Source organism: Dissoconium aciculare (assembly GCF_010015565.1).
Source record: "Dissoconium aciculare CBS 342.82 unplaced genomic scaffold K489scaffold_3, whole genome shotgun sequence".
Classification (NCBI taxonomy): domain Eukaryota; kingdom Fungi; phylum Ascomycota; class Dothideomycetes; order Mycosphaerellales; family Dissoconiaceae; genus Dissoconium; species Dissoconium aciculare.
The window spans coordinates 1491296-1514575 of NW_022984953.1; the positions used below are offsets into that span (position 1 = coordinate 1491296).

Sequence of the window (23280 nt, forward strand, 5' to 3'; positions counted from 1 at the left end):
ACAGCACTATGATGGCAGCGCGTTTGTAGCAGTTCCTGGGTGATTGATCGGGCGTAGAGGCCGGTCTGCTCGCGGCCTAGCAGCACCAAGCGCATACTGGGAGACTGCACTGTCCCACACAAGATTAGGCTGGCCCTCCGATCCGAGGTGAAGTTCACGCCCCCCCCGGATATTCCGACCCCGCTGCCAACCGTTCGTGCGTTCGCGCCTTCCTCTCCATTCCCACTGCCCCAATTCATTACCTTCAGGGCGAGCGATCACGACCGTTGCGTTTTAGCGGCGGGTTCTGTCATCGGTTGTCGCAATCATCACCGCTTTCTGTCTCCCGGCCCTTTTTTTCTCGGTGGTTCGCCCGCACCATCTGTAACAGCAGGTCCAGTCGATCGTGGCAGCCTGGCAGGCACGGGTACCTTTTGCATTTCATAATGACAGGCCCTCAAAAGCTCTGTTATGACCAGGATTGACACACACACGATTGGGTGTGTTCCCGCTCCCCATCGCAATCAGAAACAACCACGGACCACCCTTCCTAAATCATGGAAATTACCAGTGTATCGTCCACAGGCCATATGACTTCATTCCCTAGAGAAGGGCAAGAGTTGAGAGAGGAGAACCGGTTGGTCAATCCTTCGATGACAACTCTATCTGCAAGCCTCTTTTACCGATGACTGCGATCAGACCCACAGTTTGCCCGCGTAGATCACCCGCGTCGAGCAGTAAATTGCTGTACATGTAGAGCAATGGTAACGGTCGTGTTTTCACGCCCGCGATGTCGTCCCAACGTCACGATCACCCGCTTTTCACGGGTCAAATAGCGATGATCTGTCAATGATGGATCGCAATGTTGTAGCACTTCGAGAGGGCTGTTCAATCTGCATGTGGTGTCGCTGTCACGGAAATAACGTATCGGCGATATTGTAATCCAGCAGTCCTCCTCATTGATCCAGGATCGAGTATATTTCGGGATCCATTTACGCGTACGACTGTTGGTAGAGAGCAAGCGATTAGCAGCGGTGCAGACCGTGGCTGCCCAGGTCCGTTTTGTGGCATGATTCCTCGCGGAGAGTTCCGCACAAGAATTTCAGGCTACGTGCCTCTACAAGTCATAGTCACGTGATCCAGCGAAGTCTTGGCAGCGCACCTCGCGAGTCAGTCAATGGGATTTTGAAGGAAATCATAAACAGATTGTCGAACAGATTCCAGACACTCACACCACAACAAGCAACCAACAATTCAAGGTACGACTAAGGATCGCAATCAGATGCATGGTCTGCAATGACAGTCGCGCATTCTTGTGAAATTTGGTCACCACGACAGCATGCTGATATTTGTCCCAGATGGGTGCTCACAAGTATCTCGAGGAGTTGCAAAAGAAGAAGCAGTCGGATGTCATCCGCTTCTTGCTCCGCGTTCGATGCTGGGAGGTACGCACCCTAGGCTCCTGATGAGCGGCATGAAGTGCAGAGAGTGCCTATGCCTTGACTGTACTCGTTGAACATTGCTGAGAGTACTTTCAATTTAGCTCCGTCAACTCAACGTTGTCCACCGCGCATCGCGCCCATCCCGACCGGACAAGGCACGCCGCCTCGGATACAAGGCCAAGCAGGGTTATGTCATCTACCGTGTGCGTGTGCGCCGTGGAGGTCGCAAGAAGCCTGTGGCCAAGGGTGCCACTTTTGGTATGTGGTATAGGGCGGATACAAATAATCGGACAGCATCTGACATGTTTTGCAGGTAAACCCACCAACCAGGGTGTGAACTCTCTCAAATACCAACGTTCTCTCGCCTCCACCGCCGAGGAGCGTGTTGGTCGCCGCTGCGCCAACTTGCGAGTCCTCAACAGCTACTGGATCAACCAGGACAGCACTTACAAATACTACGAGGTAATCCTTGTCGACCCTCAGCACAAGGCTATCCGAAAGGACCCGCGCATCAACTGGATCGTCAACCCCGTTCACAAGCACCGCGAGTCTCGCGGCCTCACTTCGACTGGCAAGAAGAGCAGAGGTTTGAACAAGGGTCACCGCTACAACAACACCACTGCTGGTCGTCGTCACACCTGGAAGCGCAACAACACTTTGTCGCTCTGGCGATACCGGTAGATGCTCTGCATCTTGTGGGCAGAAATCTCATGGTTGTTACACTTCGGATTTGTCGCGCAGTCGCGCAGGAGTTGTGGCTGGGTTGTTTCTGCGAGCGCTCTTGCATGGTTACATAGGGACAAAAGATCGAACCACCGTAGATCAAGTCCATTTTTCTGGCAGATCGGTTATCCGAGAAATGAAACCAATGAATGTCAAAAACGTGTTGAATTTCGCGCCATCTAACGAATCCATCACACGGCGAAGCAACGCATGTTAAAACCACGACCGCGGACGGAATGGCGGTATGGCGGTGATCATAAAGTCACCGGCTGTCGGGCCGAGAATACGAGCGTGCCTCGAGCGTTCAATTGCAACAGGTGAGATCGTCAAAAGTGCACAATGGCGTACCGCGTATGCTAAAAATCTCGGACCCGAAGTTGCGATGCCCCTCGTGACGACAGCTTCCAGCTCGTTTTAAATTTTGTAGGGCCTCAGTCATCGGGCGCGTAAAATTGATAGAGACCGCGGCCTAAATACCACGATTGTTACACTGTATTCCATGCAGAAGGATCTTGACGTATAAAATATAACAGAGCAGCACATAGCTCAATTACTGACCGAGTCACTTTAGAGATGTCGTGTGATCGCTCCATGCGAGGTCACAAATTGGCTCAGCTTGGAGACATCTGACTGTTTACCATTGTTTCTGCGGTACCCGTGGACAGGAGCATGATCCACAGGGCTTGTCCTGCAGCTGGAGTTGGTAGCATGCTTCGTTAAGCCCGTTCCTGCCAAATACGAGTAGGAATCATCCTCACAAGGTGGTGGGAAGGCTCCCATGAAAACGACATCGCTCTTATTATGCAGGCGTCCTTTATTGAATTACTGCACGCAAATGTAGACCAGTTCCACTTGTCTATCATTCTTGACATGGTACCCAGTCACCACCAGCAACGGCCTGGCTTCGTTCATCGGACCAGTCATTCCTTTGAGCGCTCATGAGCCCTCTTGTGATTCTCAGATGCCTCATACGCCGTGGTCATCATCGTCGCGCACACCTTTTGGGAGCAGCAACACCAATGATGGCAGCAATAATTCAGGCGGCAAGCCGACGCAACATGATATGAACGTCAACGGCCATGACAGACTGTCGTCACGCGTTCTGCCGCCCGCCACCCAGCGGCCTCAAACCCAACGCGACGGGGATGCCCGATCGCCCAGTCTGGCCAACACTCCGAACATCAAGCAAGTCTCTCACAACCGTTCGTCGAGTAATCCTCTGCCTAAGTTGTTTAGCCGCAAAAAAAGCAATCGAGACCTGAGGTTCGAAGAGACAGAGGCCCATTTTGAGGACGATTTGCTACCAGATGTCGACGATCACACACCGTATAGTAGTCGCAAGACCAAGCCCGACGGGGATGACAAGATTCCCAGACGATGCATGTGCTGCAATAGCCGTGTGAAGGTGCCCAGCGGTCTATCAAAGTTTCGATGCATGTGTTGTCTGACCGTCAATGACCTGGTTCCGTATGAAGATCAGCCCGACGGTCGGCAACGTAAACATGTGCCTGGACGCTCCGACGCAAAGTCCTCTGTGACTGGACCACCAGCAGTGATTTCCCTCGAACGGACACGTTCGATTATCGATCACTGTGTAGTCGCATATTTGAAGGCTCGATGCCGTCCGCAAGGGGATACTGTTCCTGATACGCGACGTGCTGCATCTCCAAGAAGAGACACGGTTGGGCTGAGTCTTCGACACCCCAACAAGCCTCACGACGCGTCCTTGCATGATGGCAGCAATGTTTCCACACCTGATTCTCTTCCAACTGAATACCTGGAACGCAGCGCACCGGACCATGCACTATTGACAATCACTACCGACGAAGAACAGAGAGGCGACAGCTCGCCTGCGCAAGAACTTGCTACAACACCCATGCAATCCCGTGACGCTCAGCATGAGCCTCCTTTACCCACGAGAGAGCCTCCGCCGCCGCCACCTGCAATTGTTGCATCGCGACCGCTGTCAAATATGTTGCATCCTAGGAGTGGCCCTCCGCACGGGACCCCACTACTCCAGCAACGCCACAGTGTAGCCCGTAGACCATACGCCGAGGTTTCTGATGATCGAAACCAATATGATCGGGTCAAAACCATTTTCAAACCTCTGGAAGACTACTTGGTCGCTACCTTCGGAGAATATCAATGCTTGAATAAGTCGTTCCATACCCATCGACCTGCATTTATTGGCCGCACACGTAGCGAAAGCAACATTCCCAAGCCGCCTCCAGCCCCCGTCCCTGAGGTGAAACACTCTCTGACGGGTGGCTTGTCAGAACTTGATGCCAAGACTCTCTTGCTAGGAGATATCGGAGAGAATGGCAGTTGGTGGACAGGACGGACAGAACGCCGACGTCATGAAGGGGAATCAAATTCAAGAAGATCCGGCGATCATGCACGAAGAGCAGTTTCGTCCAGATCGCCTAACATCAATTGGCAGGAGCTGAATGCATGGTACGGTCTGATCCACGCTGCTGGAATGTCATGGCGCACCAAAGTCGACGGCATCGGTGCCGAGTTCCCAGGCTCATCCAAGACTGGACTGGATGGCGAGCAGAATGCCAACGAAATTGACCAAGATCTCTTGGCAGCTAAAGAGCACACACTGCGCGCACTACTGAAAATCACGGAGAACATTCTGAAGAGGCCCTCTCGCCCAATGAAGGAAGCTGAGGAGACAAGATTCTTGTTCATCCTGCTTTCCAATCCCTCCTTGCATCAGTCGCAGCACCGCGTGAACAGTCCTCTCTCGCCTTACGACAGTCGCCCCAAGCGGCAATCTGATGAAGGACAGCACGGCTCCGACAACCTCAAATATCCTAACAAGACGCCGGGTCGATCCAAGGGCTTAGAAACCCTTCCACATAGCGGGATATTCAAGCGGACCTTTGGTATTTTGGCCAACGCACCAGAAATCTGCCACAGATACTTCATAGGGTGGTTTGCGTATCTTGAGGAGCCTCATTTAGTCAAGATTGTCGACCTGGTCGCGCTTTTTGTAACACATCGTATATCTCATGGAAGTAGAATGGCGCATCGTGGAAGCAGCATCGATGATGGTGGGCTCATCCCAGATCTTTCTGGCTCTGCATCAAACACGTCTGCTCAATTGCTCACCGCCATGGGCCTCAGCGGACCAATGTCGAAGAAACGTGGCGAGAACGGGGAGCAAGAACCTCACTGGGCCGACGACTGGCAACTCAAAGCCGCAGCAAAAGTCATGTCTCTTCTATTTGCAGCAAACAATATTTGGCACGACCAACCTCGCGGTATGTCAAACCGCTCCGAGCCGAATGCATCTAAATCCACCGCGCATTCGGCTGGCCGAGGGCGCAAGAGCGGACAGCTTCTGCACACCTCAACATTTTACAACACATTGCTGGACTTTTACGACATGATTGCCGATTACAGAATCTGGGAAGCCAAGCGGGACAAGTTTGCTTTTTGTCAATACCCTTTGTTTCTTTCTATGGGCACCAAGATCAAAATTCTGGAGTATGACGCTCGTCGTCAAATGGAGATAAAAGCTCGCGAGGCGTACTTCGACCAGGTTGTGCGGCAGCGAGTTATGGATGGCCACTTCCACCTCCGCATACGCAGAGAGTGTATTGTGGACGATAGCCTGCGACAAATTAGCGAGGCTGTGGGCGCGGGCCAGGAGGAATTGAAGAAGGGACTCCGCGTGCACTTCACTGGCGAAGAGGGTGTCGATGCTGGCGGACCTCGCAAGGAGTGGTTTCTCATGCTGGTGCGCGACATATTCGACCCAAACCACGGCATGTTCATCTACGACGAGGACTCTAACGTATGCTACTTTAATTCCAACTCCTTCGAGACTTCGGACCAGTACTACCTTGTGGGTGCTCTACTCGGACTCGCGATATACAACAGCACCATCCTCGATGTTGCTCTTCCGTCCTTTGTGTTTCGCAAACTACTTTCAGCAGCTCCGATGGCGAATAATTCGGCATTGACATCTCCGATCATGGCGGCTACCAAGGTTCAGATGGTTTACACGTTGGCTGACCTCGCCGAATTTCGACCCATGTTGGCGGCAGGACTGCAACAGCTCCTGAATTTCGAAGGCGACGTCGAATCCACGTACTGCTGGGATTTCGTGGCGTCTCGAGACCGTTTTGGAACGGTCGTGACGGTGCCGCTCAAGCCGAATGGAGAAAACATACCCGTGACCAACGCCAATCGCCATGAGTTTGTCGACACGTACGTGCGATATCTACTCGACGGCGCAGTTGCACGGCAATTCGAGCCTTTCAAGCGCGGTTTCTTCACAGTGTGCGCTGGCAACGCCCTCTCGCTCTTCCGTGCAGAGGAGATCGAGATGCTCGTGCGCGGGAGTGAGGAAATGCTGGACGTAGACTTGCTTCGTGGCGTCGCGATCCATGAAAACTGGAAGGAACCTGATGAGCCACATCGGATTATCGCAGATCCTGCGGAGAGCGTACCGGTCGTCATGTGGTTCTGGGAAATCTTCCGTGAGGCGTCGTCGGAGAAGCAAAGGCTGCTGCTGACATTCGTCACTGGGAGTGACCGGATTCCGGCCTTGGGTGCCACGAGTCTGGTCTTGCGCATTGTTGCTGGGGGTGATGGATGGGGAGGTGGTGGCGAAGAGGCGCGTATGCGGTTCCCCATTGCTCGGACTTGTTTCAACATGCTCGTACTGTGGCATTACGAGCGGCGTGAGCAATTGGAAGAGAAGCTGTGGAGAGCTATCGACGAGAGCGAAGGGTTCACCTTAAAATAGGCACTTTGCCCTTTGGCGGCGAAGTTGGCCGATTTATGGCTGTGAAGGCTTCCCTCTACGCCGAAATGCTCTGTTGCGTGGAAACACGATTCGGTGTGTACCTAGGTAAGTAAGGGGTAGCGGTCACCATGAACCCATTTCAAACTCTCGAGCAGAGCCATGACGTGGCGTGAGGCGCGTTCGACGCGTTATATCAAGCAGAGAGTCGTGCAAGATGGATGTCGTACTGAATAAGACTCAGGCTGTTTGCTTCACGGTTTTGGGCATTCCCATGTGCCCAGGTGGCTTGTGAATATCATCACTGCTACTACAGCCTTCGGAAAATAACATACTCAAGCACAACGGGGCTACGGACAGCTCCCATCTACTTCTTCGAAAGGGCGGATTAATATTCATGCAATCTACCTAAAACTTGATATTCATTGATATTGACCGTCGCGTAGAATATAGATTCTAATCACAGCACCACCTCCGGCGATCCACGGATATCTCCACGGAACTTTCATGGAGCTGTAAGACTTGGCAGCGATTAGAGTGTGACACGCAGGTCGAACCCATTTCCAATACGCCGCAAGATGCTTGGCGTGAGCAACGCGTACGTCCATCAGACAAATTCAAGGTTCAAACAAGCTGGAGTGATGAACTTGCACCGGAAGTCGCCTCACTACGATCACCGCATCGTCATCAGCCAAGAACGATGACTGAAGGCGCAGTTGCTCTATGCGACATTTCCGGCGATTCATACTACAGGCGATCGCGATTGCCGCACGATCTCCATCATGGTTGCCGTGATATCTCACAAAGAGCTCATACCTTCGCCAATGATGGAATCGGTTCGCTTTTCGCTACGTATTTCCTCGTTCTCTGCAGAGCCCTGCTCGTCGGCAACACGACCAAACTATGGCGTTTCAATCGTACACGCCAAAGCCGGCCACGGATCTATTCACCTCTGACACCGATATCAATCGACGAGAATGTAGCCGCGTGGTGCCCATGAAGATACTGGCGTTGGGCTTGGGAAGGACCGGCACTGCATCGCTTCGAAACGCGCTCAAGGAGATTGGCTTCGACGACTGCTATCACATGCTGTCAGCAGCTGTGGAGAACCCACCAGATTGTCTGATGTGGTCGGATGCACTGGCGGCCAAGTTTGATGGCAAGGGTAGATTTGGTCGTGAGCAATGGGACCAACTCACTGGACATTGTCAAGCCATCTGCGACTGGCCTGCAGTAGCCTTTGCTCGAGAGCTGATCGAAGCCTATCCTGACGCCAAAGTCATACTGACAACGAGGGATGTCGATAGCTGGCACGCTAGTACCCTGAGGACCGTTCATTGGCGTGCTACCGATCCGGAGCTGGAAATGATCTCAAAGTTCGATTGGGCGGCTGGCCTCTATCAGCCGATGATTTCCAGTGCTTTGCCACCCTGTTCATGACGTGTCAAAAATTTCCTCTAACTGACACACGAGTTTGCAGAGTTCTGGGACGTCTTTTGGGAAGGCGACTTCGAAAAGAATGGCAAGCGACGTTTCCGGGAGCATTACGAAGAAGTGCGTGCGATGGTACCAAAGGAAAATCTGCTCGAGTATCGAATGGGTCAAGGCTGGCAGCCTCTGTGCGACTTCCTTCAAGTGCCTATGCCCATCAAAACCAAGTTCCCGCATGTGAACGACACGGACGGATTCGTCGAACGGTGCCGACGGCGTAATCGCGCGCAGCTAATGAATGTCTTGTTACGGATGGCAGTATTGGGAATCACCTTGATCGCAGTTGTGCTCGGAGCGGGCATAACTGTGAATTTGCTCTTCGGCGACATCTTGCGGGTGTTGTGATGCCTTACTAGCCGAAGCGTTGACGTGACGCATATCTGTTGGAGATTCTTGTCGAGTCTTTCAATAGCTCATCCTTCTTCTTCTCGCTCGAAATGATCATCATGCACGCACTATACATGGCATTCCTTTCATTGGCGGCGGATTGCATGTGGCCAGCATCACTGTTATTATCAATTGTTGGACAGCGCTCAGATCGATATCTCCTTATGAAATATTTCACGACTACTAATTATTTTATGCCATGATATTGGGATTGGCTGTGTGTGTCTCAGGTGATCAGACGTGTCATACGAACCTGGATAGATTCATGCCTGTGTGTGTTCTCGCAGACTAGGTCGCCATTCAAGCCCGTCTCCGGGAGTGTCCAAGCCGATTTGCGTATGTACATACTGTACATTTGCGTGCCACCGCGTCTGAAGCCGCTGACAATGCCTGAAACTTACTATGCTTCACGTTCTCGTCATATTCATTGGTACACAGACGTGAGGCGGCGATTGTGCGCAATAACGTGTGCATACAAATTGCGTAATGCTTGGGAACACACTAGGTACTGAAATAACAGATCTCGTACCTCATGGCAGGCCCCGAATTTGTTGGAGTCTGGACGTTGTAAGCATGACGTCGCTCAGATAAGTGATCACAACATGCGCATGCGATTCTTATCCTTTAATGACTCTAGGGCTCTGATGGACCTCGCTGACACCTGTGGACAGCTTGAATCTTGTTGAGGATGGCGCCCCAACAATGTCATAATCGTTGCAATCATGAAAGATGCGCCTGAGTCACCGCGCCGCTCTTTGTGCTCGTTGCAGGTCGATCCTGCCAACAAGGGATCCTTCAACGTAGTCTCTCACAATGCATTCGAACAATTATCGTTCCACCTTTGACGGTCACACATCAGGAACCTTCTAATACTTGGAGGCTGATTACCAAGCGACGATTGCGCAACTGCCCACCCTTTGAAACGGCGCCATTACAACAGGCTCCTTTTTATGATGGAGAACACCAGGAATCAAGATCACGTCGAAAGTGTTGGACCAACAGAATCACAAATTCCAACATTCAAAAATTTACCCAATAAAGACCAACTATTCATCTTGGCACTTTCGCGATTCGTGGACTTCTTTCAGCAGGCAGCACTGCAAACTTTTATGGTCCACCAATTGCAGAGCTTCGATCCGAGCCTTTCGCAGGCAACGATTGCATATCAAGCAGGTATTCTCCAAGGCTCCTTCACAGCCGCGCAGATCATCACAAGCATTATTTGGGGCAGAGTAGCCGACCACCCTGCATTCGGGAGAAAGACTGTGCTTAACATTGGTCTCATCGGAACGGGCATTGGCTGCGCCGGTCTTGGCTTCAGCAGTAATTTTCAGCAAGCAGTGGCATGGCGGCTGCTCACTGGTGCGATCAATGGCACTGTCGGGTCAGCGCGGACATTGGTCGCTGAGTGCATACCGAAACCCTGGCATTCTCGAGCATTCCTATTCTTTCCCGTGGCCTTCAATTTCGCCAATGTTGCCGGTCCCGTATTTACTAGCCTGTTGATTTATCCATATACCAATATGTCCTCCCTGTTTGGTCCACATAGCCTCCTGGGTGGCGATGATGGATTGACGTGGATGAGGCAGTACCCATTCGCTCTGGCCAACTTGTTGAGCACAGCGCTGTTGTTCACAGAGGCAGTCCTTGTTCATTCCGGCTTGCATGAGACATTGAAGGCCAAACAACCTATGAACATGGTGGTTTTTAGTCCTTTCCAGGTTGCGCGCACCTGCTACAAACTTTTGACCACAAGATTCAAGATGGGCGATCGGCATGCTTCATCTGTCGTGCATCAAAATGAAGGTCTCCTGGCCAACTCGGATGATCATGACGAGAATGAAGTACAGTCGAGCCATGCAAAGTTGGACGGCGTGACTCCAAGGATGTCGTTTTTCCAGATCTGGACGCCAAATCTGATCTGGACACTGCTTAGCATTGCCATCTTCGACTTTCATCTGGGAGCGTTTGCCAATCTATGGACTCTTTTCCTTGCAGGACCCCGACTGAGTAATGCTGACTTTGTGAATGAAGAACGAAGCCAGGGGCGAAACGCTAGTCTGCACTGGAGGACTGATGTGACCAGGTCATCTGGACTCGGCTTTTCTCCCATCTTGATTGGGAACTCAATGGCAATTCTAGGCTTCGTTGGGGGTGCATTGCAACTACTTTTGTACCCTTCAGTCACTCAGCGATTTGGTCTGCTGCGTTGCTTCCGTTGGTCGCTGCCCCTTTTCCCCGTGGCATATTTTTTGACGCCATTCCTCTCCTCCATACCTTCACGCGATGCTCCGCCTGCATCAGCAAGCGGCCTTCTCGTTTGGGCTGGCATCAGCTCGGTATTGGTATTGCAAGTTTCGGCGCGCACGTTCACAATGCCTGCAGCGATCATCCTTTTAAACAATGCTTCGCCGCATCCCAGTGTGCTTGGCACTGTGCATGGGTTGGGCAGTGCTGATTCCGCAGCATTTCGGACCCTTGGGCCTATGATTGCAGCTTATTGGTATGGTGTAAGTGTTGAGAAGGGTATCGGACAATTAGCCTGGTGGCTGGTGGCTGTCATTGCAGCAATCGGCTGCATTATCAGTCATCGGGTCAGAAACGGGAGTGGACATGAAATTCTGCTACCTGAAGATATTGAGCTGGAACCACCACCAGCGCTCCAACGAACCCGTCACTAGGATTCCGCGATGGAACTCGTAATCGTATAACCATCTGTGCTCCTAGTGGTGGTTACTCTCCATAAAACCGACAATGCGTAGGGGCAACCTTGGACACGTGCATTTCATTTCATTTCATTTCATTTCGACGCAAGCAGATCAGCGGCCTGACTCCAAGCCGCGCGTATTGAGCATTTCGTGTCATCTACGCTTCTCTCCGCCGTCATCATATCGCTTGACGCAATTTGCATGAGTCGCTTGCAAATGCAAAATTGACTTTGAAGCACTGCGATGACCTCCTCTGATGCAACGAACTAGTCACGTGATGGGTTAGAGAACTCCCGCGTCATTCGCTCGGGAAAAAGTTTATACATATAAACACTGTAGAATGGCAAGGCTATGAAACAGCCATATGTTATGCTGATCGGAGCTCATTGCAGTTTGCGAATCATTTCTGCATCACGAACACTGCATCTCGTGTTTCCAAAGCACAGAGCTATAGTGACAACAACAATTCGAACAACACCAATGACGTCTCCTCCAGACTACACATCTTGGAGTCACGCCGACCTTATCCAGCGTGTGTCGGAGCTTGAAGTCCAGCTTCGTGCAAAGAACGACCAAGTCAGGAAGATTACAAATGGGCCCACAAGCTCTTCAACTTCTCATGATCCTCCGCGGAAGAAGCCAAGAAAGGCGCCGAAGCAGTTCGACCCGAGCAGGTACACGACGCGCTTGATTGCATTGAAATTCGCCTATCTAGGCGGCAACTACAATGGCTTCGAGCACCACACCAACAATACCACACCTCTGCCAACGATCGAAGAGGAGGTTTGGCGGGCGCTGCACAAGACCCGCCTTATCTTCCCAACACGAAAGGTCGGACAAAGGGAAGATGAGGTGACATGGGATGGCTGCGATTATAGCAAATGTGGACGCACAGATCGTGGTGTGAGTGCTTTTGGACAAGTCATAGGCATTCGGGTGCGAAGCAATCGGCCGAAACCACGAAATCCAGCTGCACTGCGGCAGAGCGAAGCGAATGCTCCTGATGATGTCGCGGGAGTGGAGAGCGATCTTCAGACTGGGCTAGACTCAGCAGAGACCGATGTCGAGTCCACTTCCGCCATGGTACCATTTGATGATGTGCGCGACGAGATCCCATATGTTCAGATGCTGAACAAGGTACTGCCGCCAGACATCCGCATGCTTGCGTGGTGCGCGCGTCCGCCGCCAGACTTCTCCGCCAGGTTCGACTGTAGAGAGAGGCGGTATAGGTATTTCTTCACTAATCCCGCATTCTACCCAATGCCTGAGCGGAGGTCGGAACATGACAAGCTCCAGGCCGGCCAGACCACGGATGAGGGTTGGTTGGACATTGAGGCCATGGGAGCAGCAGCCAAAAAATATGAAGGACTTCATGATTTTAGAAACTTCTGCAAAGTCGATCCAAGTAAACAGATAACCAATTTCCAGCGCCGCATATTTCACGCCGGAATCCATCGGGTTCATGGAGACTCAATAGAGAAGAGCAGTGGCGCAGAACCGCGAGGCCTGGCACCGCCTGAATTATACTACTTCGAGGTCCGAGGTAGTGCCTTTCTGTGGCACCAGGTCCGGCACTTGGTGGCTGTACTATTCCTGGTTGGCCAAGGCTTCGAAGCGCCAGCTATCGTGGATACGCTCCTAGACATCTCCCGCACACCAGCAAAGCCGTTATATGAGATGGCTAGCGACGTGCCTCTGGTTCTTTGGGATTGCATTTTTCCTGCTCGCGAAGAGGCTGCGAACGGCGACTATGCATCGGATCCTGCAACAGTGGTCCCTAGCTTTGAAAATGCCATGGAATGGATTTACAATGACAGCGCAGACAACGGACAGATCCAGATTCTACAGTCTAAGGACTCGGTGCTCAATACGAGACAGCGTCGTGACGTGCTGATGGACGATCTGTGGGCTCTTTGGCGAAAGCGTCGCATCGACGAAGTTCTGGCCTGGGGATTGATGGGTGCAGTTGCGATGCAGGATCGTCGTCGACAGCCAGCATCGATCGGATCAAACAACGTTATCGGGGACCGGAGTGACAGAATTTTCGATGGCGGCGAGGCCTCCAGAACTGTAGGCACTTATATTCCCATCACGCAGCGTGCTTGCATGGAAGAGCCGGACGTCGTTAACGCGCGATACGCGACACGGAAGGGTAAGAAACTTGACTCGAAAGGTCCGACTCCAGAGGGAACAGAACTCTAGGATTAAATCCGAAGAACAATTAATGTTTGCGAAAGTCTCAGGTCTTTGGCTCATAAAGACACGCCTTCGCTCCTCTCCACACCTTTTCCAAGACTTCGCGTCCTGGCATGATTTTCTGCGCCGTTATGTGATCAGTATGCTCCTTTCGCAAGCAACGTGACTTGAGAGCTTACAGGGAACACGACAACGGCATCTTCGCCACCAGCGACCACAATGGCCATATAAAATCGTACCTCGAAGCCCTTGAAGGCTTCGTGAATCAATATGTCTTGAATTGCACTGGTGGGAATAAATCGAGTGGAAGTTGTTGCCAACCACGTCGAACCAGTAGAGCTCGTTTGGACACCGAGTCCTCGCACGACCAGTAGTGATTCCTCAGTATAACCACGTCGTAAGACAATCCAGCCCAGGCCAGCGCAGAGCACCAATCGCCATGCGACATGCAAATTGTTGGAAAGTTGCTGCGCTATCTGATAGCCGTTGGACAATCCAAAAGATTCTTGACAAAATGTCGCTGCAATTCGGACGACGACGAATCCAGGGAAAGCTGCTGCACCCTCGAATAGCAATGCCGTGCAGACATACAGACCGAGCAGGATACGCAGAGCGATGAAAAAGTAGCTTGGTGCGATCGCTGCCACTGTGTTCTTGGGTGACGCTGTGGATACTGTGAAGGCCACTGTTGTTGGCGTCGGCCTTCGTGTTGTCAGCATTCTCGACCACGCCCGGCTGAAAATTCAGGGTGAAGGTGTACGCCGACGACTATGCAATTGACACGCTGAAGCTGGAACGAACTTTTGGAGATGGCGAAGCACCTGTACCTAGGTAGTGGACAAATTTAGGGTTGTAAGACCAGGCCCATCCACCAACTGCAGCACCTCACTTCATCTAGCTACACTTGATGCTTCAGAAGTCCTGGAACATCTTAGTTGACTGTGATTACAACGACACCGCATGAAGTTCAATTCTGAGGCTGTATGTGACAGGCTGAAAGCTCCATTGATCGCAAAAGATAAAACTGACGCAACCTCTTTCTTCTCACACCGTGCATACTGTGTTCGCACACTGTCATATGACAAAGACTGGAAAGAAGGCGTCAGCGTTCGTGCCTGTCATCGGCCGTCAACGACCCATTTTATTATCCAGAGCCGGCTCGCAATCGCGCGTAAGCCACACCCTTCTGCCACATAAGAACACCGGGGCTGTCTCTCCCGTAATGATGATTGCTCGCATGAGGTCCTGCTGAATACCACGCCAGGAAGATGCAAACACCGAGGGTGAGCACCGAGATTGAGATGACCAAAGTCTCAAAACCCGCGACTTTATCGGACGTGAGGCCTGTTAGAACAGCGCTGGCCATTTCCTTGGCTTGACGATCCAACACTCGACTGGTTCCATGGTCCAGAGGTTGTCCGCTGCGGTCCAGCGCGACAATACGAAAGTATCGATCGTGGTCTGAGTGAGTCGTCAAGCCGAAAGCCGTCTCGAAGCTCGATTTCGGTAGGCGATGTACTTCGTTCCAAACCTCGTTACTGGCATAGCCGACTGAAGCTTGCAGCACCCATTGGTTGACTTCAGTAGCACCATTCCAAGAGACATAGAGCCACATGCCATCATCCGTGATCGCGACCGCTGGCGTGGATTTGGGGCGCCCAACCCATGATGCCTTTCGCGTGCGATAGCTCTGTACATCACCGCTCTCCCAGGTAGTCCGAGCTGCGAAGTGCACGTCACAGATCACAGCACCGTCAGTATTGAATTCAGTCCAAGCCGCGTTCAAACCATAGCCAACTATTACGCTTGCGTTGCCGGTCCTTGTCCTTGGGATCACTTGCATCGACCCCTGTGATGAGGAGCGTATCAGTTGAGGATTCGCATAAGACTGAATCACTCGTACAGTGTGAGCTTGATTTGTCCCGTTGATATCTGCAATCTTTTGCAGATTCACGTCAGCAGTTTCATCATAATTTGAGGCAGAATAACGTTGCGGATGTCGCTGGGTTGTTTCTCGATGAGATATTTCTGGAAATGTCAACTCGAGCAACAACCCCCTTGAGTAGCCAACACCATAGTCGTATCGATAGTCTTCCGCAGCATTATCGAACATGCTGATCAACACGACTTCGACACCTTTGCGCTCCCCAATTGGCTGATAGATCTCGGGAATAGCATCTAGTGCGTGTAGTCGTGCGTCGTGCTGCCACGCAAAGCTGATCGCGGAGCCCTCGCTCAAATCGGAGAAAATATTCCCTTTCCCTCCCAAGACCCAGATGATATCTCCACTCTTTCCGTCAACATAGTAGATGCTTTGTGGATAGCGGGCAGAGATGAGGTAATTTCCATGGTGATCCTTCTCGATACTGTTCATATGGAAATAGTCGTACGGATCTTCTTGAGAGCCACCAACAACTTCACGATAGCTGTCGGTAAGAGCAACATGATCGGATGCCCGCCACTGGAATATCAGCTCTCGTGATTTGATCGTGATCTCTTGAAACAAACAGTCCCAGATGAATAGTGGCTCGAGTTGGTTTGCTGATGAAGATTTATGCAGATCCCGAGAATGATATTCGATGACCTGATAGATCGTCAACAAGGCCGTGCCTTCGGGCGTAATGTGGAATTCGTGTAAATCTGCATCGAGATCGTTAAGTGCCTCGATTTCGTATGCTATGTTATAGGATGTGTCTAACTGTATTGGCGTCAGCATGTAGGGAGCGAGACAAACTTCTGTTCCAGTGCATTCATGCCCACCATGTAATATGATCCCGATCCGTGGCCTTTGACACGATCATCTCCAATCCAGAAGGTGAGGTATTCCTGTCCCTGATATGTTTGCACATCTAGCCCATAGGCTTGTCCACCATATTTGTTGTTGAAGGATCTTGTCCAAACCAGATTCCCGCGCTGATCCAATAACATCGGTGCAGCTCGTACTACTGCTGCTCCTCGGGGTGTGATTAACGTGTATAGATCATTTTCGCAATCAGGATGCCAAGTCGCGAAGTTCACGACTGGAGAAGTAATGCTGTCCTCAGTAATGTAGCGGTGAGTTGGATACGAGCCCTGTGAGCCATTGTCAAGCGCCCAGTTGTAGCTCGGCGTCTTCGTCATGGTGTTATGCGAGGATTCCATGACAAATGCTGCTCTGGCGCACAGGCAAATATGCCCAAGCAGGAGGGAAAGAACGACATGCATAGCGTTGGTATCACAGAGCAAAGGCTCAGCAAAGAGCTGTATTGCGTGCGGCGGGATGTTCGAGAGGATCCAAAGTGATGTGCAATGCAGTGACAATCATCCAAAGCGTATCACTCCAGGTAGTTGTGCTGAGGTGATTGGAACGATAAATTCCCAGGTGTGGATCGATCGAGTTGAGGAGGTGAGACCCGGCAAACATCCGGTAGTGACGACGCAGACAAGTTTGGACATCTTACAGAAACGCCGAGTCGCGAGGCCGAACCACAAGTGCGTGTCAGCTTATCACGTTCTGATAAGAGTGACCAAAGACCAATGCAAAATTGGTACAGGTAGTGTACTATCCAGAGCCGCAGACACCAATCCGCAGAAGTGCTGGGTACGTTGAAGATGAAGCTTTTTCGTGGCCGGCTCAATGACGACCGCGTGTGATATCTCTAGAAGACATTTTCTTGGAACAGAAATGCGGGTTCTGACCTAGCGGTGCAACACCGAATTCCTGTCCTACGCCTGTGACAAGTTTCGGCTTTATGCCCCTATTTTTGTATGGCTCGGTCAAAGCGGCATTTGTTGTCCAGTGGTCGTAAAATTGGTCTACCAGATATCGACTTTCAGCTGAATGTTGAGACGGCACGAGGCCACCGACATATCGCGAATAGACGACAGCGATTGATGTGAAGACCAGACAATGCAACCCATCCTGAGGGATTTCCTGGACGACATACTCCTACCTTCGCTCTACACAATCCGACAGGATCATCTCATCTACGCACACTCAGGACTATTCCACGAGTTGAACAGCGCTTCCACGTGGATGCTCGTCGTCAGACTTGGCAACTCTTCTGAGAGCTGGCAGAACTTTCGCAAATCGTCCGAGTTCGCACCAGGCATGAGATATAGATATATTCGTAAAAATGGCTGGATTTCGTGTCAAACTAGGATCTACACGGCTTGCAAGATGTATAGGGACCCACATGTGCTGTCTCGTGCAGACTTGGCCCGAAATCCCATCAACCCGATCTGCGGAGCTCGTACGAGCCGGAGAGATTATGCATACTGTAGATGCAGCGAAAAGCTCCTCGTCGGTGCGTACAGCGCGAGACGAGGTAGTTCGAACGGAGCGCATTAGCTTCTCCTGCACTTCGATTCGGAGCAACACGTAGAAGCCCCAACGTCTCGCTCAATGATGTCGTGACCCGCAGCTTGATGGCGCAGATGTGGCGCGTCACCTGCTTGCTGCCAATGCTGTTCACAAGAAGTGCCCAGTGTTCGTCGGCATTCTGTGTTTTGAATACTCGTTGTTCAAAAGCTTTTCAGTCCTCCCAGCTCTTTTCAACCGTCTCTCGCACGCGTTTCGTATATTCCTTTCGGTTGTCTTTGTACAGATTACTAGCCTCGACATTTGCTGGACTTGACGTGTTCGGATCATTTAGTAGACTGCATTTTTCCGACAGTCAGCCGGTGCCACTCGCCGCATGCGCCACCAAGCCACGATGGTACAGTCCCTCAATCGATTCATACCTTTGAATGCTGGTCAATATCGCCGCCACATCATAGGTCGGACTCCATCGATTTTGCAAAATATCCAAGCAAAGCTCCCCTGTTGCGTAGACATTGGGATGAAACATTTGGCTGATAAATTTAACGCCCGGCGGCTTGTTGGGATATTGTTCTTCGAAATGCATGACTAGGCGAAAGGTCCCATCTTCAAAGGGCGTGTCGCTAGGCCCAATGATCACAGCATTCCTGTACGGGCCACTGTCTCAGCAAGATACTCGGGAGCTCGATCGCATTTCAAATCGTACCATGTCATGACATTGTCTGCAATGGGACTTGCACTGACACCTGCCGGGGGGTCGGTTTGCATTCGCTTGAAGTCGCGCATCAAGCGCCTACGGGCAGCCGTCGACATGGTGATCGGTTTGGGACCACTTCGCGGTAGCAAGCTGTCGTTGCTGGAGAGATACGCAAGTAAGTTGACCTGGAATCAGGCGGACAAGCGCGTGGATCAAGTGTTGTTGGAATTTGATTGCGGTGCTATGGAAGTGTTGTTCGAGATAACAAGATGCAAGATGGGCCACGGGCTCCGAATACTGCAATCACCACGAAGGTTCGCCGAACTGTAGCACTATGATGGGCAAGTGCGCGGGGTCCCCCTCGCCGCAATTGACGCGGACGGGGAAGGGAAAACGACACGTGATGGGTATCGTGATCGCCACCTGTAACGTGCGTCCACTCCGTCCGATGGCGTGCGGCTCAAATGGAGTGTACAGTACCTCGGCGATCGCGCTGTCACTGTTTTGCATGATGTCCTCCAGTTGCAATCGCTCACCCAGATGCGTGTGCAGTACCCAAAGATTGTCGGTCTGCAGCCGCGCACGATGATGATGGCAGCGCGGGACAAATAGGTGCCCAGGTGGCTCGGTGTGATGGGCATTTAGTCAGCATTCTGCACGCGCGATACCAATATCGACGGTTCGAACAAGCGCTGAGGTCTCGAATATTAAGATATTCTCATAGTTCTAAACTGATAATGTTATACGTAGATGTATGGTTCAGTATTTGTTACTGTAAGATGACGATGAAGAACATAAATCTTTGTTCCGCCCGGGGGTCATTAGATGCGAGTAGCAGCTGTGTTTTGTAAGCGCGAGACAGGCGTGCACGGCGTGAACGATTATGATGTCACTGGAGTCACGACGCGCGCGATTCCAGGAATACTGCACAGAGCTGCAAGAGTGCCAACAATCGTCGAAGTTCATGCGCGTGACTTCGTCACGAAAAGCAAGATGAACGAGTATGAAATCCTACGGCAAGAAAGAATTACGCGAAACAAAAGGCTCTTAGCAGAACTCAACATCGCGTCCGTAGTCCCTCATACCACCAAGAACAAGCCCCTCAATAAGAAGCGAAAGCTTGCGGTACCAAACGTTCCTTCGCGCAGCTCCGCGAGAATCGCTGCAGCGCCTGCAAAGCCGGTCTATAGTGAAGATGATCGTGATCGGAGAGCGACAGGTCGTCCAAAAGCGGCAAGCAAACAACAGGCAAAGACCCGACAAAGTAACCCTGCGGATCGCAATATCGAAGCCACCGTCCTACTTCAAGACATTGATAGTATCAAACGATCGTGGACAGACTGGACGCCACAAGCCCCTCTACCAACCCGAGACGAAGAGCAAGTCTTCCATTTCGAAGACTATCCCGACTTCGCGCCGAACAAATCGCCAGAGGAAATGCTGAGAGAAGGTTGCTTCGGCGGCTCTTATTTCCGGCCTCTACGATCTAGAAGGCTAGGCATTATTATCGAAAATGATTGGCAGGAGTTACCAAACCAGTGGATTGCAGACCTGAACGCGGAAACATTCCTCACCAATCCAGAATACAATGCCGATGTGAACAAATATAAAGTCGCCTGTGGCCAAAGCATCGAAGAATGGGAAGCCAGCGGGTGGATCCGCCACGAATATGATGTGCGAGGCTGGTTCCAGTGGTATTCGCGCTTCTTCCAAGGACGACGGTGCGATGACGATGAACGGCAAGTTAGTCGATGGAAAAAATGCGTTGGAGAAACCGGTCGGTGGCGCAGGATGCTGTTGAAGAAATATATGCAGCTCGGTGTTCGCGAGGTTTTCGATGACGGCGCCAATGAGGATGCACCAGAAGTGAGCCCAGTCATGCACCAGACTTGTCACCATTGGGCATTCGAGGTGCGGCAAGAACACCTTGACAAATTTTGGGCTTCAGGCGGGCGATAGTAGCGGGCGGAATTGGAAATGCAGGGTCTTTCGTAATGGAAAACAGATTCTGCTGAGCACATAACAGGATGCGAGAGCCTGGCGCGTTCGTCCATGCGGGATGCATATTTGGATCCCGTGAAAGTCGGGTTGATCTTCACATGTATAAGCTGTTGGGACCGGTCGTCTATTCCCATGCGTTCTCTTGGCTATCCCGTACACACTTCCTTACACGCCTCTTGAACTCCTTCTGATCCGTCCGCCAAAGTTTACCGGCCTCAATATTAGCTGGAGATTCATCATTCGGGCTGCCCAGCATACTGATTACTGATAGGAGAATTGTCTCCGGCGTTTGCACGGGTGACCACCGCTCTGAGGCAGACTCATAGCCGTACTGGTCTTCCTCAGGTGGATGTAATATGCTAATGCAGACCTCGCCGTTCGGGTAGACATTGGGGTGGAAGATCGGTGTCTCGAATTTCATTTTGGGCGGAAGATGCGGGTAAGTGCTTGGGAAGATCATCCGCGTCCTGAAGATGCCTCCTACCACACATGAGTGTCAGTATGCAAGTTGTTGATATTTAGTACGACACAGCACCCTCGACTTCACAGGTGTATACGTTTTTAGCTTCTCTTGCATCGCCGACTCACCTCCATATAGACTGTCTTGCTCGTCACTGAGCATAAGCATGACTTCCCACTCGAATATGTTATTGTCCACAAGACCACAGCTGATACCGGGTATGTCTTTATCGCTTTGCATCTGCTTCAGCTGCCGACCCAGAATGATAGCGGCGCTTGAGCGAGGGCCTGGAGACTCCGTGGCGCGTCCAGCAGGCGAGGTCATGATGGCGATAGCGCTGTTGTCGAAGAATGTCCCCACAGCGCTGTGTCTCCAGTGATGTTCTTGGAAAATCCGACACACTTCTGCTCTCTGAGACCATCTAAGTATCTTTCTGCACCCAAATGCTGTCGACTATCTGTTCCGTCATTTGTAAGCTTTCACTAACCCGCCAGAGTGGGCAGTAATCCTGAGCGGGGTCAAGCCCGGGAGCGGCGTGAGCGGCTAGGAGGATTTGGGGTCGGACTTATGAATGAACATGACCATTTAAAAACATTGTCCCATCGCGACAGGATTGAGCTGCAATTTTCCTGTACTCAAATCCGATTGAATCTCTTCCAGTGAAACACTCGCCATATCTTGTATCAAGACCAGCGAGATGGAAATCGGTTCAGCACGCCGCGCATGCCGGGCGGTCCTGCATTCTGGTGGAATCGGCAGGATCGTTAAGCCAATATGGTTTTTGCCCTAACCTTAGGTGTACAGCATTCGCGACATTGCCCGTCAAGGACTTCTTCCTAATCGAGTGGAAGCCAGCCAAGCTACGGCGAGCATGACCAGCGAGACAAGCCCAATGATCTTCTGTATAAAGTCATCCTTGTGCTGAGCCATGTCGAGCAGCTGTGGCCTTCGGTCTTCATGTTTGACGGGAGCTTCAGATGCACGCCGTTTGGTTTTCCATCGGGGTTTCTCCTCAACAATTGTCGTGTCATTCGATTCCTCCATTTCCGCCTCTTGCCTCTCCAGAATTCGTCCTAGAGCCTTCAGATCTTCCTTCCAATCACTTTCGCTCTGCGACGTGTCCACTTCGACACTCTGTACGCTGCCGAAGAAGTCCAGCACGCGTCTGTCTCGCGCTGCCTGTTCACCACCAGGAAAGAGGTCGTAGCGAATTCCGGCATCACTGTGCACTCGATCGAAAGTGTAGAAATCGAAGAGCTCGCCTAGTCGAACATCCGCAGAAGTGCTGTTCAGTTTTGTTTCGAGAAATTCGAGGTTGTAATAGGTCCATCGGTCGATTACGGCCACGCCTACATCCTGATCCGCGTGGTGACTGTAGCTGCTCTGGTCCTTCGCGCTGCTCCCGGTGGCGATGATGTTTGGCGTATAGAAAGCTGTGTACATGGTGTTTGCCTGACAGGTATCAATCATGAACAGCAGCTCGTGATATCGTTTCTTCTCCCACATTTGCGCAAAGGCGTCTGCCAAGTCGAAAGAGCTGATCTCCTCAGCATCCTGAAATTTCAAAAATTCGTTGCCGCCATGACCAGTCATGTAAATAAGGATATTCGATCGGTCATCGGTCATGAGTCGTTTTGATGTAGGATGTGAAGCAGGCCAGCGATCTGTCAGGAGTCGTATGAAGTTCTCTACAGTGACTTCGTTTCCTCGGTAATCCACCTCTATACCGCCCATTCCAGCCAAGTTCTCGCTCGTCCCCTTGTCGTCGTACACATCCAACTGCCGGCTTTTGTCATTGAAGACACTCCCAGGAAACGCGTTCCGTGGATTGCATGCCATGTCATCTGGCAGCATAAGGATGATCTGGCTGTCCGGAATTCCGAGACGCTTGACAGTTCGATACAAGCTCAAGGTGTTTGCTAGATGACGGTAGTTGAACCAGAATCGCGATGTGCTGACCAGGACTGCCCAATTCGAGGTATGTGTTGCGCCGACCGCATTGCAGGTTGCCAACAGCGCGCAAATGGTTGCGGACAGAAGCTGTCGATAATGCATAATGATCGTCGAGTCGCGCCGACTGCTCTGATGTTCCCGGGCTGTAGGGAGCAGAGGATCAAGACTCGGTACGCATGCACGA

General features: G+C 51.6%; 11 protein-coding genes across 11 annotated transcripts; 6 read left to right on the plus strand and 5 right to left on the minus strand.

Annotated features, from left to right (window-relative positions):
* Positions 1-1337: 1337 nt before the first annotated feature.
* K489DRAFT_334151 (60S ribosomal protein L15) lies at positions 1338-2306 on the plus strand (the record flags this gene model as incomplete). The annotated part of the gene is made up of 3 exons (XM_033602179.1): positions 1338-1424; positions 1523-1679; positions 1735-2306. 3 exons carry the CDS (start codon positions 1338-1340, stop codon positions 2100-2102), a joined length of 612 nt encoding a protein of 203 aa, XP_033462376.1. The 3' UTR covers positions 2103-2306.
* A 901-nt stretch (positions 2307-3207) lies between these two features.
* On the plus strand, positions 3208-6906 carry K489DRAFT_314521 (uncharacterized protein; the record flags this gene model as incomplete). Its single annotated transcript, XM_033601018.1, has 2 exons — positions 3208-4030; positions 4181-6906. 2 exons carry the CDS (start codon positions 3208-3210, stop codon positions 6904-6906), a joined length of 3549 nt encoding a protein of 1182 aa, XP_033462377.1.
* A 900-nt stretch (positions 6907-7806) lies between these two features.
* On the plus strand, positions 7807-8739 carry K489DRAFT_314648 (uncharacterized protein; the record flags this gene model as incomplete). Its single annotated transcript, XM_033601030.1, has 2 exons — positions 7807-8320; positions 8384-8739. 2 exons carry the CDS (start codon positions 7807-7809, stop codon positions 8737-8739), a joined length of 870 nt encoding a protein of 289 aa, XP_033462378.1.
* A 773-nt stretch (positions 8740-9512) lies between these two features.
* Positions 9513-11651, plus strand: K489DRAFT_155576 (MFS general substrate transporter). Its single transcript, XM_033599253.1, has one exon. The coding sequence runs from the start codon at positions 9732-9734 to the stop codon at positions 11460-11462; it is 1731 nt and encodes a 576-aa protein (XP_033462379.1). The 5' UTR covers positions 9513-9731; the 3' UTR covers positions 11463-11651.
* A 39-nt stretch (positions 11652-11690) lies between these two features.
* On the plus strand, positions 11691-13806 carry K489DRAFT_377895 (pseudouridine synthase). The gene has a single exon (XM_033604270.1). It carries the CDS (start codon positions 11970-11972, stop codon positions 13689-13691), a length of 1722 nt encoding a protein of 573 aa, XP_033462380.1. The 5' UTR covers positions 11691-11969; the 3' UTR covers positions 13692-13806.
* On the minus strand, positions 13758-14447 carry K489DRAFT_377896 (uncharacterized protein). Its single transcript, XM_033604271.1, has one exon. The coding sequence runs from the start codon at positions 14402-14404 to the stop codon at positions 13823-13825; it is 582 nt and encodes a 193-aa protein (XP_033462381.1). The 5' UTR covers positions 14405-14447; the 3' UTR covers positions 13758-13822.
* A 22-nt stretch (positions 14448-14469) lies between these two features.
* On the minus strand, positions 14470-17231 carry K489DRAFT_155569 (uncharacterized protein). The gene is made up of 2 exons (XM_033599252.1): positions 16446-17231; positions 14470-16383 (listed from the first exon to the last, which is right to left on the minus strand). The coding sequence occupies exons 1-2, from the start codon at positions 16887-16889 to the stop codon at positions 14830-14832; spliced, it is 1998 nt and encodes a 665-aa protein (XP_033462382.1). The 5' UTR covers positions 16890-17231; the 3' UTR covers positions 14470-14829.
* Positions 17232-18199: 968 nt separating this feature from the next.
* K489DRAFT_387341 (ubiquitin-conjugating enzyme) lies at positions 18200-18798 on the minus strand (the record flags this gene model as incomplete). The annotated part of the gene is made up of 3 exons (XM_033606314.1): positions 18200-18323; positions 18408-18632; positions 18692-18798. The coding sequence occupies 3 exons, from the start codon at positions 18796-18798 to the stop codon at positions 18200-18202; spliced, it is 456 nt and encodes a 151-aa protein (XP_033462383.1).
* Positions 18799-19432: 634 nt separating this feature from the next.
* On the plus strand, positions 19433-20641 carry K489DRAFT_387342 (uncharacterized protein; the record flags this gene model as incomplete). The annotated part of the gene is made up of 2 exons (XM_033606315.1): positions 19433-19456; positions 19793-20641. 2 exons carry the CDS (start codon positions 19433-19435, stop codon positions 20639-20641), a joined length of 873 nt encoding a protein of 290 aa, XP_033462384.1.
* Positions 20642-20807: 166 nt separating this feature from the next.
* K489DRAFT_368524 (ubiquitin-conjugating enzyme) lies at positions 20808-21467 on the minus strand (the record flags this gene model as incomplete). Its single annotated transcript, XM_033602958.1, has 2 exons — positions 20808-21163; positions 21272-21467. 2 exons carry the CDS (start codon positions 21465-21467, stop codon positions 20808-20810), a joined length of 552 nt encoding a protein of 183 aa, XP_033462385.1.
* Positions 21468-21965: 498 nt separating this feature from the next.
* K489DRAFT_387343 (uncharacterized protein) lies at positions 21966-23198 on the minus strand (the record flags this gene model as incomplete). The annotated part of the gene is made up of 2 exons (XM_033606316.1): positions 21966-22082; positions 22110-23198. The coding sequence occupies 2 exons, from the start codon at positions 23196-23198 to the stop codon at positions 21966-21968; spliced, it is 1206 nt and encodes a 401-aa protein (XP_033462386.1).
* Positions 23199-23280: the final 82 nt, after the last annotated feature.

What these genes read in the sequence shown, in the direction of transcription:
- K489DRAFT_377896 (XM_033604271.1), bottom strand. Translation starts at nt 14,404, where the DNA reads ATGCTGACAACACGAAGGCCGACGCCAACAACAGTGGCCTTCACAGTA.
- K489DRAFT_377895 (XM_033604270.1), top strand. Translation starts at nt 11,970, where the DNA reads ATGACGTCTCCTCCAGACTACACATCTTGGAGTCACGCCGACCTTATC.
- K489DRAFT_155576 (XM_033599253.1), top strand. Translation starts at nt 9,732, where the DNA reads ATGATGGAGAACACCAGGAATCAAGATCACGTCGAAAGTGTTGGACCA.
- K489DRAFT_155569 (XM_033599252.1), bottom strand. Translation starts at nt 16,889, where the DNA reads ATGCATGTCGTTCTTTCCCTCCTGCTTGGGCATATTTGCCTGTGCGCC. An exon ending in GATCGGGATCATATTACATG is followed by an intron (nt 16,384 to 16,445) that starts GTGGGCATGAAT and finishes ACGCCAATACAG; the next exon opens with TTAGACACATCCTATAACAT.